Genomic DNA, 21,374 nt, shown 5'->3' with positions numbered 1-21,374 from the left:
GCCTAAATTTAGGATCAGTGCTGACTTAAAAATGTGCTTTTACCTCAATATTATTACAAGTGTATATGAACTCTTGACAGTATCATTCACATACAATGGTAATTTTGAAGCAAGAAGATTTAACTCTTCATGCTGCTGATGTAGTTTATTAGAAGTGTTAATTTTGTAAGATCTGGGGCTGACTCCAGGGCTGTCATTTGCTGGAAGTTTGTCCATTGCCTAGCTGCAAGAATTAGGACGCGTTCTCTTTGACATTTCTTGGAGTTACCAAAGTAGTCATCATGTATTTTGAATGTATGACTGAAAGGAGTTACATTCATGGGACAATGCCAATGTTTACACCTAAATAAAAACTAGAAAAAAAAAAATGTTTAATGAAAATGAAGGAATACTTTTTGTTCACTATTTTAAATTTTGCTCTCGGTGGAAGCAAAGTACTATAAAACAAATAGCATATCGGTGGACAGGGAGAAAAACAGACTTCAGGCTCCTTATGTCACATCTTTCATGCCCTGTCCTGTGTGAATACAAATTTGGAATAAGCATGGATCAATGTGGAAAAGAGTTGTATCCCCTGTATTCCTCACGGCAGCTTGCTATGAGAGCTGCCTGTCCTTGGTCTGGAGCGGTGCAGGCAGGACGCACCCCACGGCCCCTCTGCCCCACGGACGCTGGGGCTGTGCTGCCCACGCAGTGGGGACAGCAGCTCTCTTCCCTGCAGCCCTGTGGCAAATGGCAAGCAGAAGCATGGTGGCAGTAGGAAGCCTGGGAAGACGGTTACGTTTTTATATTATATTCCATAAAGAAATGACTTTCTTTTTAAAATTTTTGCAAAGCATATCCTACCTTTTAATTGAAGATATGAAAATTCAAAGAAAATATTTTATCTGCTTTAAGTCATGTTTTTATAGTTTCATTTGATGAAAATTTCAGAGTGTCTGGATTTCTTTCTGAGATGTAAAGGAAGCACGTTTCAGAGTCCTGACAAGCCTCCCAAAATGGGATTTCTGTTCACTTTACAGGCCCAACTGAAAGGCTAGGGCCACAAAGAATCAAAAGCCAAAAATCTTTAAAAACAGACAGTATTTGACCTTTCTCTAAGATCAGAAAAACATTTATGTTAGAATGAGAAAAAAATCAATTATATATATGATAAAATTCTGTACACAAAGCTGAAAGAATTTTTTTTTGGTTTGTCTGTTTTCACTTAAAAATATGTTGGAATGGAACTCTTTGGCTTAATATTATCTTTTTACCTCAGTTTTGCAATTCAAAATTCTATCCAATTTGTAAACAAGAGATAGACACTCTTCTAGAAAAAAAAGCATCTATATGTGAAAATCAGAAATTCCCATTAGTATTTTATTGGTCCCAAATCTTCCAAAAATGTTTTATCCTGAACACCTCATTGGCTCCTCCTCCCCCCTGCAATGATGGCTTGTTGGCCACCTGACATCTAGCAGCCTTTCCTCTCACTGTTGTGCTGGGTGATGTTAAGGATGTGACTGGTGAGTTTTGGGAATATCTGTGAACCCGTGAGCAATCCCTTGGTCTCGTAGGAGGTTGTGGCCAACAGATTTCCAGGTCTTCCTTATAGCAACCTGGGCATCCCTCCCACCTCTGCTGGCAGCCAGCACCCAAACTGCAGCCCACTAGTTTGGGACACTTTCTCCTCAGTTTTGCAATAAAATCTGATATCTTGTTATTGTGGCACCCTTAGGCAGGGCATAAGGGTTCTCAGAAAAGAGCTATCATGTACCTACTTAATGACATTAATGTGTTCAAGACCACAGAGCTCCTTTAGTATCAGAGGTTAACAGTGCAATAACTGACTACAAGCTCATTTAATCTTCTAGTACTTCTGAAATAACAGTGACTAGGGTAATTTTTCTTCATTATGTTGTGTGTCCTTTGATTAGGAAGGTTGTTTTAAAATGGGTAACTGCTGTGCATGGTGACATAGTACAGATCCATTTCCTGGGCAGCTGTCCAGTTTTCAGACAGTGGCTAAGTAATATTAAAGTTTTCTGTCACCAGAATTAAAAGGTGCCTCTGCCAGTTAAAAACAGAAAAAGAAAACATGCAGGGAAATTCAATTTAATTTAGCCTAAGATATATTCCTGGAGTGATAATGCTGTCTGTCCATCCCTCCTTCTCCCTACACTAATTATTTTTGAATTTACAGGTCCATTCCAATGAAAGCTGGCAGCAGCTTATGTGTCTGAAATATATTATCTTGGGTGTTTGAATATAGAGGACTGTGCTGAAGAAAACACTGGGGAGGATCGTCACATACAAGAGGATCACAGGGAGAAAAATTTGGGGCAGCTCATGCTTGACAAGGAGCTCTGGCTGGGCATGTGTTCTATCAAACTCCTCAGCCAGGAGCAGTTTGAGTTGAGTTGAGAGACCAAGAGAAAGATGATACCAATGTGGCTGCAAGTGATGAGCTTTCTGTGGCTTAGGAATCACCGCTCCTTACTTCAGGTGGAGAACGACCATGTGCACACTCCCACTGCATGGCAGCGCACAGGAGAATGCATTAAGTTAAACCACTACCCAATAAACTCATTGTAAAAACACAAAGCAGCGTGGTTCAGCATACCTGGCATCAGGAATGCAGCTGTGGGTATTTGACTTCTGGAATGCAAGGCTTTAAACAGGATCTTTTTTTGAAGTGCATTCCCAAAAATTAAAATGGGATTTTCTTATTTATTTTAATACAAGTTTCAGAAGTGTTAATTTGTATAATCATTTTTTCAAAGCATGAATAACGTTTCAAATAGACTATTAAGTAATATAGGTGCAGTTCCTTTAAAATACAATTCAACAGGACCAATATTTATGCTCTAGAGAATAAGCCTTAGCATTTGAAAAGCAAATACTTTCTGAAATTTAATGTATTTTGTTGTGCATAATGAAGCGTATGAAGTAGTCTGGAAAAAAAAGAGCAGTTTCAATCATGCTTCTTAAAACCAACAGATCAAAATGCTTTAAAATGTTCTTATTGGTAAACTCTTTGAAAGATCAAAGATCACTGTGGAAAATATTGAAGAACAATTTTCCACAACACTACTAACAGCTGCAGAAAAGTAAGGTATTTCCTTACAGCAAGACAACATGAAAATTTTTGTACCAAGCATAGATGAAAAGATTTGTGAACGGAAACTTGGATAAGATTCATGTTCTAGATGACTAAAGGTATCTAAAAATATTTATGATGTATTCTATTTCTCTTAATTTAGGAATTCTGATAATTTTTCATAGAATTTTATACAGTCAATAATACAACCAGAACAATGTTTAGGTGCAACATATATTGAGAAATAGAAATAAATGCATCATTTGAAATTCTGAAGCTAAAAGGTACATGTGAACATATGTCCATTGAGTATAATTAATATATAAACCCAGGTCTTCAATTTAAATGCAAGGGATTAGCCTCAGGTCAATAAAATTAAAAAAGGAGATGGGTGCAATGTCATGCAAGGAATCCAAACTTATCATGAGCTGTTTGATTGAGGGATCCTCAGACATGAATGCACCTGGAAGCTAAATGGCATAGACCACCAGCTGTATTTTAAAACATTTTATTTGTTGTTTGCAATATATTGTTTTTCACAGTCTTCCTACTACAATAATATAGCAGAGTTAATCTTTGCCAATGAATGAAGTCTGCCTGTTTCCTTAGCATGTGCCAAATAAGTGGTACTGCATAGTTAGTGCTGCTATTTTTACAGCATTGTTTTTAGATGCTGTTCTCGGATATGTCTTATTTTCTTCTAAATTGATAATTGTATCTCTGTCATCCGTATGCCTTTACCAGTTAACAGTTTACTACTATTCACTCCAACTGTCTGATGGGTCTTACTTCAAGTCTTTTGACTCACAGCCATATTTATCCCATCCATAGGGACAAGGTACCTTCTAGCTTATGGTATATTGTTTTTTCATTGTAATTTTTCAAGATTTCAGCCATTCTCTGTGCGGACATGGGATTTTTTTTTTTTTTCCAGAGATCAACTGATGTTTGGTGACCATTCAAAATGGGAAATTGCCATATAAAATGGGAAATACTTGTGGCACCTTTATGTGACTTTCCATCAAATCTAGTATCTGTTATGAATCCATCCATAACGGTGATGCTCGGATGTCTGGTCAGTTTTACTCAGACTGCACAGCATGATTTATCTCAGGGATGGGATGTCACTGCTTCCCATTGCCAGGGGACTCTGCCTGGAGCCATTTCGATATTTTTGCTAAAGGGAATGCTCAGAAGGACCAAGGTTTTAGAAAACCTGTCTGATTTACCCTGACACACTCCTGAATTTATCCTGAGCAGCTTATGAGAAATGCCTCTTCCCTAACGATACAGAGGCTTGTACTAAATGCAGTGGTGGACCTTCTACCCAAAATTCCTTAGTTGAAGAGGAGAGATTCACAAGAACAAACTCACATTTTTTGTTGTTGTTTATTTAATGCAGTCTTTTTAAAAAAAATCTTAAAACTATGACACTCTGAAAACCCCATTAGATTACGAGTTTTGAGAAGAGGTCCTGTTTTATCCTTAAGTGTTATCTCAAGTTTGCTGTTTTATTAATCAACCATAAACTTCTTAGCTATACAAATTACAGATGAATTTCCCTAATTTCCAGCACCACTGTGTTGTGTACAGCACCAGATGTGCAAGTCTCTGATGAATGCCTCATCTGGAATACTTGGTATTTAGGATTCCAGACATGGGAATTTGAGCTCCCAAGCAATATTTCATGTAACAGAGCAATAATTATTTGTGTGTAAGCAATAATTATTTGTGTGTATTTGAAAAGTTCACCTTCCTGGCAAAATTACTGAACAGAATTCCCAATGTATTCCTTTTGATTGGAAACTGTCATTAGCAAATAAATGAATAGTTGAAGTCTGGTTGCATTTCAGCCAACATTGCCATTTTTTATTCCTCTGGGACATAGGTAATCCAGTGTCAGGACTGTGCTAAAGAGTCTCAGAACAGCAACAGGATATTTTCCTACAAAGATTCATTCTAGTGTTGTGCTCGTTCTGCCAAAGATTTCTGAAAACAAATCTGTGCTCAGAGGAAAATGAGTCGATAACAAAGAACTGAGACCAACCATCTATCCTGGAAGTACTTACGTTATTGCTTAGCTTCTCTGTTACTTTGGTTTCTTTCAAGGCTGTGGTTATAAATCTCTTCATTAATACTTTACTTTAAGAGAAGGGTTTTTAGAGTTTGATGTCTTTTTTAATAATAGGCTTAAAGAATTATTATCAACACAGTATTTAAAGGAGATATTATGGCAATGTAGCTTAGTGGGTAATTTATTTCTCAGTGAAATAAATCATAGATTGTTTCCTAGTGAGAAACATGGGTTCAAACTCATTATTGTTGGAACAGCACATTATATGGGATGCTGCTGTCCAAATGAGTTGTAAATTGAGAGTATATATGCCTGTGTCAAGTGACTGACCGGTTCAAGCTAAAGTTCACACAACAGTTTTTGTTTAACATAATCTTGATAACCTAGCAGTATTTTATTATGCAAAAACATTCACAAATACCAGAACTGTGAGCCTGGTTGCCCATGTTGTTGGGCAATGCAGCAAAAGGCATAGCAGGGGCTGTATGTGTTTGATTCGTGTAGCTGACCCTGCTTTGAGCAGGAGGTTGGTCTGGAGACCTCCTGAGGTCCCTTTCAATCTGGATTTTCTTATGATCCTATGATCCTCTCCAGGGTGTGAAGATGAGTCTGTGTGGGCAGGCCATGGCCTCCTGGGTGGAGGAAGAAAAAAATCTGCCCATGGCTCAGAACCAGCTGAATTCACCCATCTTGGAGCTGGCAGCAGGGGAGGAAGTTGGGTCCTGACCATAACTGCCATCTCGTGGGGGCAGAGCTCCCACCCACCTCAGCACCAAGGGATGCTGAGCCATTGCTAACACCCTGCAAGGGGAGCACAAGGGCTTTGCTCAGCCCTAACAGCTGCTGAAAGTTGCTGGTTTGGAAAGCAGGGCTGGAGGACAGGACCTATTGTAGAAGGGCACAGAAGACAGGTTGTTCTCTTTTGAAACTGTTTTTCTTTGATTTCTCTGGCTGAGATGGGAGAGGTTGGATACAATTTATATAATTCAGGTCTCTGAGTGTCTCTTAATCCAAACCTTAAGACATTACTCAAGTAGGCATCTCTGAAACAAACATGTTCGTTGAAGAAATGCCTAACTATGCCATGAGCAGCAGGATCCATGAAGCCCAGTTTCCTACATCTTTGGGCAGTAAGTCCCCATAGCACCCACACTGCAGTACTCCCAGGTGCCCTCACACTATGTCTCTGCCTCTCCTCCCATACCTCCAGGCTCCCCAGATAGCCTCTTGTCCTTCCCCAGTACATCCAGCTCTTGCTATTGATGTCAGGGCTCCCCACCATAGTATCTCCAGTTTATGCCGTGTACCTGATGCCATTCCACCTGATTTTTTTGGCTGGAGTTCTGTGATACTTATCAAATTTGTTATTTTTTCAGTGGCTGATGGAATTAATTTTTCTCCTATGGCAATATTTCACCTGCCTATTTCTATTTGTAAGCTGGTATGATCGTAAGGGATATATGTTTTCTCCCAAGACATAGATCTGGCTGAAATTAAAAGCCATGCAGAAGAAATAATTGTCCTTTGTATGATTGGTGACCCTGCATTTTTTTCAAGAGGTTCACCATATTCCCAGCATGCAGGAGGCAAATGAGAATGGGGAGAGATTAACAGTTCTTCAATAACGACTGTAGCAGGTTCTTCCTTAGTTTGATTTTTATTAGTCTGTGAAAGGTTTGCATACTTCATTTGTTTTTCAGTCCTCTGAAAACATCTAGGAGAGTGGGAAGAGTGCAAAGAAATATTAGACAAGGAGTGTAATAGTTCAGTGTTCAGTGAAGCCTTAGGACACAGAAACCTGCCTCATGTGCTCTGGGGTGCAGCCTGTGGATGTTTTGAATTTTAATGGAACATTTTCTAGCTTTAGACTGAAGAGACAGATTTTATCCTTCCTTTGTAAGTTCATTGCACATTGTGGATGCACCAGTTGCATGTCTGTAGTTAATATTGAAATAAGCGTTTGTTAACAAATGGGGTTAATTTGGCTATTTGAGGATTTCTCTGTGCGGGTTGTAAACCAAATACAGGGGATGAAGTTCCAGATTCGCATATGGTCCAGCTCATCCACAGCTGCTGGCAACATCCTTTGGGAACAGTGGGCAGCTAAAGCAGGTTAGAGCAGGCTGCTCAAATCTTAATTGGGAAATGGATAGCGATACAGATGGCATCAGAGTAGTGAACTGAAAAAGTGGCCTTAAAATCATAATTTTCCATTATTTAGGATCTTTTAAAACTAACATTGTTTTCATCATAGGACCTCACATACTGTTTCAGATCTCACTCTTTTAGATTTGAAGTTTTTTGTTTTCACTGTACTAGTAAAATAGCTGAATTTTATGTAAAAATTTATCACATCAGAAAACCCCAGAGCATCAACTACCTGCAAACTCTCAATTTTCTGGAATCATGCAAACACCTTGGCACTTCTGGTGGATATTCTGAAATACGTAGCCATGAACTCAAGGATAGGGAGAATCAGTATCACAGTATGTACACAAAGTGTTGGCCATAATGAACTGGTTAATTCTTTTGTGCTATGAAAAGCATTTCTCAAAATTAGTGTTGATTAATCTGATTAGATGCAAACCTTGCTTTCATTTCTTTGCTTTTACCTGACATGCAAAACCTTAGAGTCATGGGACTGCAGGATAACACAGAGTTGAAAGGACCTCAGGAGGTCTCTAGTCCAACATCCTTCTCAGGATCAGACCAGGCTGCTCAAGGCTTTAATCCAGTTGGGTCTTAAGATACAGCAGCAATGGAGAGGCACTGCATAACCTCCCTTCTCTGGCTGCTGTCAGGTGCCCTCAGAGTCATCTCTTCTCCAGGCTGAATGGCCCTGGTCCCTCAGCCTCTCCTCACAGGGATGGTGCTCCAGCCCCAACCATCTCAGTGGCCTCTGCTGAACTCACCCCAGTTGATCAGCACTGTCAAACTTGATTGGTATGCACTGTTAAGAAAAGGATCATACTCATCGTAGAAGCATGAACTATGTGCTGCAAGCCCATTTATTTAATACCTGTATGTTCCTTTAGAGATGTCAGGCAATTTGAAAATCAACAGTAAGCTGTAACATTTCTCCCTGTGATACAGGCAAAGACGGAGTTTTTTGTTCTTGAAGGATAATTTAGGTGATTGAATGATATATTGACTGAATGTAGGCTTTAGAAGACTACACAAGCAAAAATTGGGGAAACCAGTATTTTTTATACAAAAAAGATGTAATAAATTCATTAGCTTAGGGCTAAATATAGATTTTAAATACATATAAATACTCAGTGCATTAAAAACCTAAAATCCATACATTCGACGAGTCGCTAGATAATAAGGTACAATAGACTGCAAAACCTAAGACAAGGACAGCACCCTCTCCCAAAACAGTGAAAAAGGTGGAAAACAGAGGCCTAGGCGTTGGCACTGTGTCAGTAGAGAGACAATGGATGCTTGTTCTATTATTTATGAGCTGACTGCTTGGCAGATGTCTCTGCAATAACCTTTCATTTAAATTGTAGAAAAAATAGAATTTGCTTTCCTTTATAATCACACAATGCAAAATACTAATGAAAATGTTGGATTTCCTGTAACTGAGAAGAAAGTATTGTCCTAATCTGCTTTCAGTCAGCAAGAAGCTCTAATCATTCAAGTTACACAAAACTAGATAGAATTAAAAAACACATCTTTTTATTCTCTGATACAAGGGAAAAGAGGATGAAAATGTTTATAAACAGTTTAAAATGGTAATTCTTACTTTTTTCCTCTTTCATAATGCATATTTACTGTTCTGTTGTATCTCTCTTTTGTACTCACACTTTGTAACCAAACAAGTTTGGTGAGTTTTAGGATTGCAAAAGAAAGTTCTTATCAACTGTAAAGTGTAAGGGCTGGAGCTGCCCACGCAGCAATGTTTTGGCACATGCTTCATTGATGGCAATACGGTCTCAGGTAAAGCTAGTCGATATGGGTACACACGCGCTCACTTCCATAGTCAGAAATGCACACATGTGGATTTAAATCTTGGTTTAATAGCAAAGAAATTTGCAAAGGGAGACTTTGATTTCTTTCCTTGGTGTTTATTGGCTCTTGCTGAGAAGGCTTTTGACATTTGCTCTGCATATTCTGTCTCTTAGACTTTATTATTATTTTAAAAAAAAATTTTCACAAAATTTTAATTTTAATAAGGCTATTCAGGGCGCCCTTAGGTTGACTCTTGAGACCCTTTCCCCACATAGGCAGTCCCCAGAGATAAATTCAGAGACAAGAGAGAAAGTGAGGTGGCTCTTGTTCCTCTTGCGTTTACTCTGTATGAAGGCAAAGGAGTCTTAACTCACCCATGAAGTAAGTCAGGAGCATAATTTATGAATGTGAACCGCAAACTTCAGCCTGGGACAGCTGCCCCAAATGAAGTGATTGCTCTTTGCCCTCTAACACTTACCCTAGCTTTTGATGGCCATTTTAATTCTTTCCCTCTGAAATCTTTTCACCTCGGATCGAGGCTTTTAGAGCAAGCTTGCTAATTCCAGTCTCCTGAACAAACATTACATAATAATTACATCTTACTTGCCAAATTTCCTTGGCAGTTTCAGCTGAATATGGTCAAGACAGATGACTGAAACTGAAAAAAAACAACTTAGAGGCATTTAACCAGTAGCTGAAAGCCTCCCACCCAAGCACCTTCTGGACCAACAGCCAGGAGCACTCTGTGTATTTTCCCTGATGGCCCTGATGCCGGTGCCATCTCCCAGTCAGCTTTAATATGTTGGTCTTGGGTACTGTTGGAAGAAATTGTCACTGGAGGTTTCAGCCATGGTAGGAGACACAGGCTAAAGTGGACACCAGCCTGGCTTCACGTCCTGCCACACGCAGTAAATGGTCATTAAACCACCTTTGCAGGGCACTGTGTTCCACCCTCCCACCAAGAAAGACTGGACACACCTGCGCTGTGCACTTGATCTCCAGAAGGCTTATTCCTCATCTTGCTTTTGAATTTATTTTATTTGGAGACCCCTTAATTAGATGGTATTTGGGGAGGTTTTTTTTTTTTTAAAAAAAAACCCAACAGCTAAACCAGGACAAACAGAGATGGTCATACAAATTTAATAACGGATTAAAACCCACACAGTTTATTTGCCTGAAGAGGGCACATATCTACCCTGGCCTCTGGGCAGTGCTGCCGTGCATCCTTTCCACGTGTGGAGCAGGCAGAGCCAGGCAGCACAGGCTGTGTCCATGCCTGGCTCAGTCCCACGTGCTGTCCCATGCCCTGCTGTGCTCTCCCAAGCAGAAACACTTGCTTTAATATGCAGCTTGTTAATGAAAGTGTGTTAGCAATGCATGCAAATCCAATGTGAAATACAAAATACCTCAATATAAAACCATGACAGCAATTATTGGGTATGCATTGCTTTGTTTTCCGTTCCAGTCCAGCCTCGTCAGATGCCCAGCGTGGACCATGTCCCCTGCAGCGGCAGGGAGGGAGCGCAGTTCATGCTGCCAGTGGATCAGACCTGATTTGGGAGCACAGCACTGTGGGGTTTGGGAGGAACAATCTCAGCTTAGCATAGTCAGTCACTGATTTCCCTGGAGCTGGCGTTGCGGATGTCACCTTAAACTTCCTCCAGTGGAAGCGGTCACAAACCATTGCGTACAGATATGCAATGCAGCTGCTAGCAGCAGGCACAGGGTTAAACTCTGCTAGTGCGGGGAAAAAAATAACCTCATTTTTCTTGGTCCTGTTGAAAACCTTTTTGGGGGTGTCATGAGATGGGGTAGTTTACTGCAGGAAACACGAGTCTTTTCCCAGATCACTCCCAAATGAATTTGTCCCAGTGCCTTCCCTCACCAGGGAAAGGCACAGATGCCAAGCACCCCTGTAATGCAGAGTGAGCACCAGGTGTGCAAACCCAGAGCATGACCAGATGTTGACAGCTTCAGGGGAAGGCCTGGGACAGGTCCTCTGCTCCTGGGAGCACAGCTTAGCATCAACAGGAGGCTGGAGGGAAGTCTCTCTATCTACAGATTCATGAATGTATGCAAGCGTCTCTGGATTTCCTTCTCCCAAATCACCCAGAACCATTTGTATCATCGCACAGGGGACAAATGGATATTACCTAGGCTATGCTCAGAGGACGTGGCAATGCTGCACTTGAATAAAGTGTTTTTAAGCTTGTTAGCACTTGAGCAGGGTGGCACTTCAATTTCTCTTTCACAGGTGACGTGGATTATATATAGTTCAAGTAGAGAATCAGCAAGTCATATTTCTATTTTTTGCTTTTCAGTGACAGACTAAAAAGTCTTTATTGGCACCCAATTTCAACTTGAATAGTTGTGGTTTAGGAAGTAAAACTCTTTGCAGAATTGCTGTGATTGAAGCACAGGGTTAGTAATGCCTTGAACTGACAGTGAGCCTTGACACTTGATATAATTGTCTTGTGTTCAGGCCTCTTTCTTCCTCTGTCAGCAGTTTATCTCCTCTTGCTACTTTTAAAACCACATTTTCCTCTACCTTGCATAGCCCCAGGCAGACAAATACATCTAGGCTAATGGAAGTGTGAAGTTAATATAAAGAGGAACCTTATTACCTCTAAGTTGTTTTTCGTTCTAAGCTCTCACTTACCACGTCAGGATGTTCCTGTTCCCTCTCATTTTTCCTTTATTTCTCACCCCTTTGGAAAGATTCATTCCTAGGGAGGAATTACCTCTGGGGACACACAGAGTATGCATCTTGCCTTTTGGCTGACTGGCAGGTTAGATTTGATTAGTCACTTACCCTTTAGCTGGAAATAAATAGCATACAATGACAGAGTGGGACTATAGACTGCTGTGGAGTCACAGCAATGAATAGTTAGTAAGTACCCCTCATCTAAGCAACATTTAACTACATTAAAGACTGTAAAGAAACTTTTGAAAAACAGCACAGATATCAGTTAATGAATATAGATATCAAGAAAACAAAACCCCATAATTAAGAGTTGAATAACTTACTTTCTCTATTAGAGTCTTTTTTGGGAATTGCTGATATTATTTGTATTGTATTTACTATAAATATTATGTAGTTTTTATACTTGAGTGTCCACATAGAGATGGATATGGTTTTAGATATGTTACATATTTTTAAAGGAGAAAAATCCAAATTCATCATCCTGTTCCATTAATCACCTGTCAGGTAGGAACATCACCGACAAAGAAAGTTCAATACAGAAAAGGTACGTTTTGCACTTCTTTCTAAAAGTAGCTTAGTTCATGCATAATTGCATTGCCTTATTGTCATTGCTCCATGAATAAAGCATAAATACAGAGGAAAACAAGCAGATAATACTAGTAAACTGACAGTAGCAATACCCTTAATAATTCTCTGAAGCTGTACGGGCCGGTGCAGAGCTCCTGCGTATGCCCACTGCAAAACCAATGCTAATGTGAGCATATGCTGCAGGAAGCAGTGCCCTTACTGCACGGCACTGTTGTCCCCAGGGTGCAGGTAGCTCCTGCTATGGAGCAGCAATAATTGGCTCCTAGTCTGCATTATCAGGCAAGGGATAATAGACACAGAAAGATGCAGATCATTCAGCCGGCTGCTGGCTCTCTCCCCAAATCCCCTTTTTCTCACACGCATGCAGAGATCCAGTAAACACTACACAGTTTGGTATTATTGGTATTATTTGGTATTTGTTTGCATTCAGACACATACCGGAGCTCCCATCTGCATGTGGTCCATGTTTCGAGAGTGTGCTCCTGTCTGCCTCGTACAGGAATTTTGTGGTTGCCATCGTTGTTGTGTACATCCTGAATTGTATCCTGGGCTGTTGCATAAACAGCATCTCTGAAGTCACAGTCCACTGCTAATATAAGTTTTCTTTCTCACTGTCTGCAAAGAGCTCTCTCTTCCACCCTGCCAGCCCGGGGGAGGGATAAAAATATTATATTAAATACCTTCTGTGCCTTAGGTGTGGCATTTTCTTGTATGTGCCTAGAAGCATGGTGAGCCAGGTTTTTGCTCAAAACATGGAATTCCCACAATGAAACATATTTGCAAAACACGTCTGCTGCTCTTGCATTGGTCCCAAAGCTGGCTGTGGGATATCCTGCCATTTCATCTGCTAGAAGAAGTCACCGTATCTGGTCCTTTTAAAGAAGCCTGGGCACGTGTTTGATTTTGGAGACTGTTTGGTCCCATTCTGATTTGTGTGACTGCATATGCCTGAGAGGAAATTTACAGAACCCTATGTAGTGATCATGGCATAGTCATCACAACAGAGCTTTAAGAAATACTTTAATACTTCATACTTTTAAATGAGACTTGAAGTCTCAGCTCTCTTGCCTTTCTTTATGTGCTGGGGCAATGTATTTGTTTTTATTTTACTCTGTACTCAGTATGGTCACCGGTCATGACAGCAGATGAAGAAAAGCTAATGAAGAACTATGGCATGATGTTTTGCTGTATTTTACAGAAGTGCTAGAAATCCTAAAATAGTTTTGATGATGCACATGGTAGGGACTACAAACAAAACATCACACTGGTAATGTGATCCTGGGACTGTGGCCAAAATACTATCGCTACCACATGAGGCAAGGCTCCAGCTTTACATATGCCTCTGAAAGCCCAAGCAGATGGGAGAAGCAACACAGCTCTCCTTCCACAAGTGGAGGAAGGGAGTGCCCTAAAAGTCTTGGGAGCATCAGGTGGCCATAGTTTTGCATTTCTGGACACACACATTGGTGTAAATAGAACTTTTCTAAATGAGCAGGAAGCAGATTAGGTCCCAGAGAAGTTTTCATTTGCTCCTGTTTGTACTCTGACAGTTTGCAGACTGCAGATGGGTTTTACCTTGAGGATCCACCATATGAAAAATTTAATATTAGATGTGTGACTTTTGTTGTTCTTCCTTGTCAGTATAACTGGCCTACTAGCCAAGAAAAAAATTATGTATTTTGACTTTCCTTTTGGATCATTCTTTATGGCCCTTCCTGACATTTTCATAAGCAAGTGAGGTGTGATCCATTAGAGAGGGAATGCAGCTGGCTGAAAAACCACACTCCTAAAGTAGCTTTCAATGTTTTACTGTTGAGCTGGGAGGCTATTTCAAGGAGTTGATATGGATCTACCTGGACCCCATTAATGTTAATTATTTTCATTACTGACTTGGAGAAAGGATAAAGAACACACATGAAAAGTGTGTATGAGTCTAGGCAGATATTGGAAGAGCTTTGGCTATAAGAAATCAGACTTCAAACGCAACACTGGCAAATACAGAAAGATTTTGAAATCTCCAAGATAAAACTGAAGTTGTGAAGTAGTACACTTGGAAAAGAGGCAAGAAAGGAGCAAGTGGAAATAAAGAATAACTAGCACTGTTAGCATGACAGCTCTGTAAGAGAAAAACAAATCAAATTGCTTTGTATTTCTAGCTGATTAGGAGAAAAAAAATGACAAATCTTTCTCCATGGTGCATTAGCTGGTCTGTTAGCTGTGGGTCATTAATGGGAAATAATTGTTCTTTAGACAAAACTGGTGAGACCTTAAATATAGAAACTCTATGTGCAGCTATAGGCATATCACTTCCTCAAAGACGGAGACAGACTGACATCAAGAAAACAGTAAGTTGTTCAGAAAGTGAATGGTTAAAGGACAGGCTGTGTGAAGGTACCGGGCTTCTTACTTCGAGGAAAAGAAAGAGAAAGAACTATGATGATTTAAAAAAAAAAAAAAAAAAGAGAGAGAAAGTAATCCACTTTCGCTTGTCTGGACAATGAGGGAAATAAAAAGAAGGAACAACTTAATCGGCAGCAACACCCAATGCAGCATACCAAGAAGTGTTGTAGAGTCTCCTTTTTTTGGAGATGTTTGACAGAGGCCTGGGGTAGAGACCTTATTTGTCTCTCCCTTTGTTTCCAGAGAGGATTTCTGGACACCCATTCAAGCTCTACGTTTCTATCAGTAGCATATAACAGTACTGCCATTGCCGTGGCCTACTGGATCGTGTGACTACTAATTTCACAGGGCAGCAGCTCTGCAACCATTTCTTCTGTTCTGCGCTGAGACAGGTACACTTTCTCAGGCAGAGTGATGTGCTTAGCTTTGTGATATGCTGATGTGATGTCCTTCGTTGAATCCCTGTGCCAGTGCTTTTTATTACCAATCTAACCATTTTGGTTTAGGAACTTTTCTTTTGTTATGCACAGAAACAATCCCTACAAATTATTCTATGAATTTAAAAGAGTGCAGAAGGAAGAAAGCAGAATGGGACTTCTGATTTGATTAGTCATGCATATAGATATAAATATGCATATATAAATAAGTATACTACATTATTTATTGTTGTCTCTTTTATGTTCACAGGGCTACAGCTACTCACAGGGGCCAAGTTATATTCAAGGATGCCTTAGCACAACAGCTGTGTGAACAGGGAGGTAAGAGCCACCATCATATTAAAAATATCTGGCAAATGTGGTTTTCCATTGTGCTTGCATGTCAGTGTTACTCATCATAAAAGCTATTTCATAGAAAGCTTGCTATCAGGATCTTATTTATATTCTTAAAACTGATAGTTTCTTTGGCTTCATACTTCCCATTAGTTATCTGGGAAACCCCACTGTCCTCTCTGCTAAACAAAAGTTAAAGTAAATCCTATTGTGTTATACACTTACCTGAAATCAGCCTGTAAAACCAACATTTGGGTTTTGTCAAAACCACAAGCTGAGTTTTAACTCTCACTGTATTAACTATAAGCAAAAAATGTGGTATGCCTGCAGCAAGGCTTTGTTTACCATCCAGCTCACACGTATCTTTGTGAAGAACCTGCTTTCCCATGTTGTGACAGTAGGCCATCAAATTTTTGCCCATCACCTACAACATTTGATCATTTTTATAGCTAACAAAATGCTTGACTTAAACTTTAAAAATCTAATTGTTTGCACAGCTTATCATATATATCCTTTTGATGAATAACTTAAAAATAAAAGTCCTGTTGTCAGCTGTTGTCTACAAACAGTACACAGCTTTGAAGCTGCTTCATTAAAACAGTGGGAAGTAGAGAAAGTATCCATCATTTTTGGTACAGGAGAGAAAGGAATTCCTGTGCTGATCCAGTTTTCTCCACAAAATTCCAATGATATTTCCATGTGAAAAGAGACAGGGAAAAATGGGCCAACCAGTCTACAATAAATATTTCAAAATTAGAAATGTGTTGTCATGTTAACAAGCAAAAGAGAATCCCCCAAAATGAATCTTTTGGGGGCATTAGAAGTATCAGGTTTTTTTCCTATGAGTTTGGGAATATCTGTGCAATGGCTTTTGCAATAAGAAGCTGTTGAACATTATATCAGAGGCATATATTGAGTTATTCATATAAGGTATAAATAGTACCTCCGTGATAATGAAGGTAAACTATTTCAGTTTTCAATTTCAGTATCTGAGTTTTCAGTATATTAATATTTCAGTGGGAAGTAGGAAGGATTCAGGGAGATGAGTGAAGATATTAGCTAACAAGCTAGGAAATTAGTTATATTTTGAATTAATTAGAAAACGTAACACAGGTGCTGGCAATCAGAAGGGAGTGTTATAATGATCTGGATGGAAGGTGATTGGGACAGGCAAGTATCGGTATTTTTACTGTGTGGAAGGAAAAAACATCTAGAGAAATTACCAAAATACATTTGGTATTCAGAACAGGAGATAAATTTTACCCCCATTTTGTGGATGTGGAAGAGTAGTGTTTCAGTGACCAGTAGAGGGGATTTGGGAACAGAAGTGCTGTCAGGAATACCATTTGGGATGTGCTAAGGAGGATGGTGAGGATATCTCACACAGGCTACTCGCTGGATGGACACAAGTCAGAAGTGGAAAAATGAATATGCAGAGTCATCAGCAGAAAATGGTGAAAAGCCTCATATGCAGATGAAACTCTCCAAAGTACGGCTGCGTAGTGGGTGCACCGTGGCCAAAGGCAGTCTGTGTAAGTCATGTAAGGAAAGGAGAAGGAAGTAAAAGATGTATTGATGGCAGGGTGACAGAGAGCCAGAGAGCTGGCAGTGACCGGCACAATGAAAGCTACGTGCAAGCAAGCCGAAAGGAAATATATGACTATCAGTGTCAGAACCGGCAGCATGTTCAAGTAGAATATGGGCAAAGCAACAAGATTTCTCCCTGCTAGAAGAAAATACCTTGATAAGCTGACACTAGTGAGTAGAAATCCATCCATACAGACTTTGACAGTTCTTTCTTCAAACATGCTGTACCAAGATTTTTTAGCAGGATAGTTGACAGCAGAAATTGTAATTCCTTCGCCTTTCTCTGCTTTACATATCTCCAATTTTGGAGCATAACCTAACCTCAAATCACCATTTTAGCCATACTTACGTTGGTTAGAACAATAAGTTGTTATGGTACTCAGTGCTGTCCCTGGCTTCACAGGGACTCTGCAGGACTAGGAGAAAATGGGATTTGTGTATCAGTTGTGTGTAGAGAATAAAAGATGCTGCAATGTGCTATCCCTGGGCCTTCACTGGCTGCTCAGCCATGACAGTCCCTTTGCCTTCACCTCCCACTCAACCACTGATAGCCACGTCCTGCACCACTTCCCTGAAAGGGTCTCCAGCTTCTCCACCTTGTCGGTCTCCTGTGTCCTCATGACTTTTGCGTTACCTGTGATTTTCCCTTCAATTTCCTGTGCTTTATACAGTCACTTCAGAGAATTTGTGGATTTGTGTCCTCCAAAATATTTGATGTCATGGTGGTAACATGAGGTTTGATTTAGTCAAGGATCACCCAAAGGTACTGTTTTATGAGCAGTTCCCAGTGTATGACAGTCATGTAATCAGTCATCATATTTCCCTATAATACTGACATGAAAACTTCTCAGAGTTTCTCTTGGTCCTTCTCTGTCCTTTACTGTGTTCAGTTTTGGTCCCCTCAGTACAAGAAAGACATTGAGGTGTTGGAGCGTGTTCAGAGAAGGGCAACGAAGCTGGTGAAGGGTCTGGAGCACAGGCCTTCTGAGGAGCGGCTGAGGGAACTGGGGTTGTTTAGCCTGGAGAAGAGGAGGCTGAGGGGAGACCTTATCGCTCTCTACAACTCCCTGAAAGGAGGTTGTAGTGAGGTGGGTGTTGGTCTCTTCTCCCAAGTAACAAGTGATAGGACAAGAGGAAATGGGCTCAAGTTGCGCCAGGGGAGGTTTAGGTTGGACATTAGGAAAGATTTCTTCATGAAAAGGCTTGTCAAGCACTGGAACAGGCTGCCCAGGGAAGTGGTTGAGTCCCCATCCCTGGAGGTATTTAAAAAGCCGTGTAGATGTGGTGCTCAGGGACATGGTTTAGTGGTGGACTTGGCAGTGTTAGGTTAACAGTTGCACTTTATTTCTTCGGCAGACAATGTGCATTGCATTAGTCCCCCTAAACCAGTGCTTACTATTATAGCTTTTATGCTATTAGGATTAATTTTCCTATTCAAATAAAATATGCTTTCTTTGAAGCAAACCTCATTTCTTTTATTCCAGGAAGACAATCACAGTTTCATCAATACTATTAATGTAAACAAAGAATTCTTTCAGAAAGAATTAGTGAATTTATTTAGATGCAAATATCATATTAAGATATATGCAAAACAGCGAGGTAGATTGACATAAATGAGGTTTTATGGTTTGTTTCTGGCCCTATGACTATACATGACTATACTGAAATGCTTTAGTGAATGATGTGACATACTAAGTAAAGAAAATAAAACCACAGGGCAACTTCATAGATTTATTACAGGATATCTTTTTAATAAGTATGTTAACTGGAGATGGTATCAGACTTCATAATAACTAGTACAAAGGGTATACATGAAGCAAGGAACCTCAGAAATCATGTTCACTGTGGCTGTCCACCCTCCGATGTGCATTAGTAAATCCTAATAGAGCTAATTGGATTTGTGCAGTGAAAGGAAACTGTAGTTCTTATTTTGAAGAGAATTAGAGGATGATTAAGGGCAGTGTTAAGGGATGGAAATGCCAAACAAGTAGCCCTATGTGTAAGGTAGGTGGAATAAGGAATGATGCCATAGGGAAAGACACCAAGGAAAGTAAAATAATGGCTTGAAAAGCTGTGTGTTCAGCATATAATAAATATTTTAGGAAGCTAGAGAGATCTTTGAGAACTGATGTAAACTTTAAAGTTTATAAGAATTTTATTGGATATTGAAGAAAGGAGACATAAAGATTATCAGACAAAAGAGTTAATCCAGCACAAATAGGCAAAGAAAACAAAAACTGTATAAGCCAAGATAGATAAGATAGATGTCTTATAAATACTTTTAAGGACAAATAAGGATGTAAATGACTGCTGATATTCTTGCCATTAATGACATCTTTAATTAACAATATCTTTAAATTTTGATTTAATAGCAAAATAAATGGAAAATAAGGTAAACTTATTATTGTGCAGGTTGATTCATATTTGTTCCTGGCTTGAGTAGAACAAAAATCATACGTTAATAAACAGTAGCATAATTGAAATGGAGTTGGCAAAACATCAGACCCAGCTGCATTGCACTACAGAACTCAAAAGAATTTAGCTCTGTATGAAAACAGCGATGGTGCTGGGAGGAGCAGCTTGCGGTGTAGGGGTGGATGCATCCAGCCCTCACATCACACAATGCCACCTGCCTTTACTCCATCAAGTAGTTTTAAAGGGTTAAGGAAACCATGTTCCTGGTACATTATGTAACTTTGGACCAGTACTACAGTTCTTCAGAACTTGTGAGCATGTAATTTAGTTCTGACTGACAAGAGAAGGATCTCTGAACAGAAAAACCTAAGAGATGGAAAAGATGAAGGATGTTGTTCCCTCATAATGCAAAATCATTCCTTTCAGCATAGTTCCCAGAATTTTATAAAATCTCATACTCAGTGCCACAAATTATAGGATTGGGATTCCTTTCTTAAGAAACCACTCTGCAGTCTGACAGATGTCTTCATATGAAAGTAAATCCTGAGAATTGGCCCAGACGCTTTTATTTGATAGCTTCTGCCTGAATGTTTGTGGAAGACCTTTTAGGCATATTTTGTACCTTGTAAATATGGATTTAAGAACACTCTGAAAAACAAATGCAAAACAGATTGCAGGCTCTCAGGCTTGACCAGAGCAGTATTTTACAGAACAGAAGACTGGAGTTCAGAGCTGACATATTGTTCCTTGGCTTATGTGTCAGCGAGAATAATTCAGCCCTCGGGCAACACACTGGCTCTCCCTAGGGGGATGTTCAGCCTCTGTCATTCAATAGCAATTTTGTTTACTAGTAGAGAGAAAGTATTGGCAGGAGTCTAAATAAAAGCATTCATTTGCTTTTTCATCTTCATCTGGCTGCTAATGACAAGGAGATTAGACATTTTCATAATCTGCAAAATAGAATATACCTCTCTCCACATCTCGTTTGCGATGAATTGATGAGCGACAGCTAATGGCTGCTGGCTGTTGAACTCTGAGCACGGTATTTATCTGGGAACATTTGAGCATTTTTGTTTCTATAATTCACTTTTCCTTTATATTTAAAAAAAGTTCAGGGTTCTGAGAAAAAAAGAAAAAATAGTCTATTTATTTTTCAGTGCATTTTAAGAATATTTTCTTATGCTGTATTCCTTACCTATCCCTGTACACAGGCTTGAGCCCACAGATCTATGGAATATGTGTGTCAATAGTACAAACTGATGTTGCTGGAACATGTGTTTAATTTGCATTATGCTAGCTCTTTTTATCTGAATGGAGACTAGTTTTGCTTAAGAGTTAACCATTACCATGTTTAATGATTTTGGTTCTTATTTTTCCACTGACATCAGGACCATCACCAAATCTTGTTTCTCTCCTCATATTCCAGCTCCTCTATCTGAAGATGACATTCCCTTCCCACTTCTCTCATATTTCCCTCCCTTCCTGTTTAACCAAAACAGGACATATTTTTCTATTGGTTTAACCTTTCAGTAGCCTTACTTCATCCACAGAAAATTTTAACCTTTTACTCCAAAAGAAGCCTTCATTCTCCCTCATCCCATTGACACAGAGCCCCACAATGACCCCATTGACTTCTGAATTCCCCATTACTCTCCTCAAGTTTCTCACGCTTCCAGTTGGACTGTGGCCTTTCTCTCTCTGAATCACTTTGTATTGTGTACTTTATTCTGTGCTTTTTCTTACCAAAGGGATTGCCTTGTCTTACAAGGCAAGCATCCTACATTTCCTTACATTTTCTTA

The 21,374-nt window shown here is 39.7% G+C and overlaps 1 protein-coding gene across 1 annotated transcript in view; it reads left to right on the top strand.

Moving 5' to 3' along the window:
- RELN (reelin) overlaps positions 1-21,374 on the top strand; it is a 304,962-nt gene that overhangs the window by 108,627 nt on the left and 174,961 nt on the right. The window contains exon 4 of the mRNA XM_075728102.1: positions 15,490-15,560. Within this exon, the coding sequence (XP_075584217.1) occupies positions 15,490-15,560 (71 nt within the window). The remainder of the gene's footprint in view (positions 1-15,489; positions 15,561-21,374) is intronic.

The sequence above is a fragment of the Pelecanus crispus genome, chromosome 1, assembly GCF_030463565.1.
Source record: "Pelecanus crispus isolate bPelCri1 chromosome 1, bPelCri1.pri, whole genome shotgun sequence".
NCBI classification, from domain to species: domain Eukaryota; kingdom Metazoa; phylum Chordata; class Aves; order Pelecaniformes; family Pelecanidae; genus Pelecanus; species Pelecanus crispus.
The sequence above is the reverse complement of the archived record's forward strand: the minus strand, read 5'-3'. Positions and strand labels throughout refer to the sequence as shown.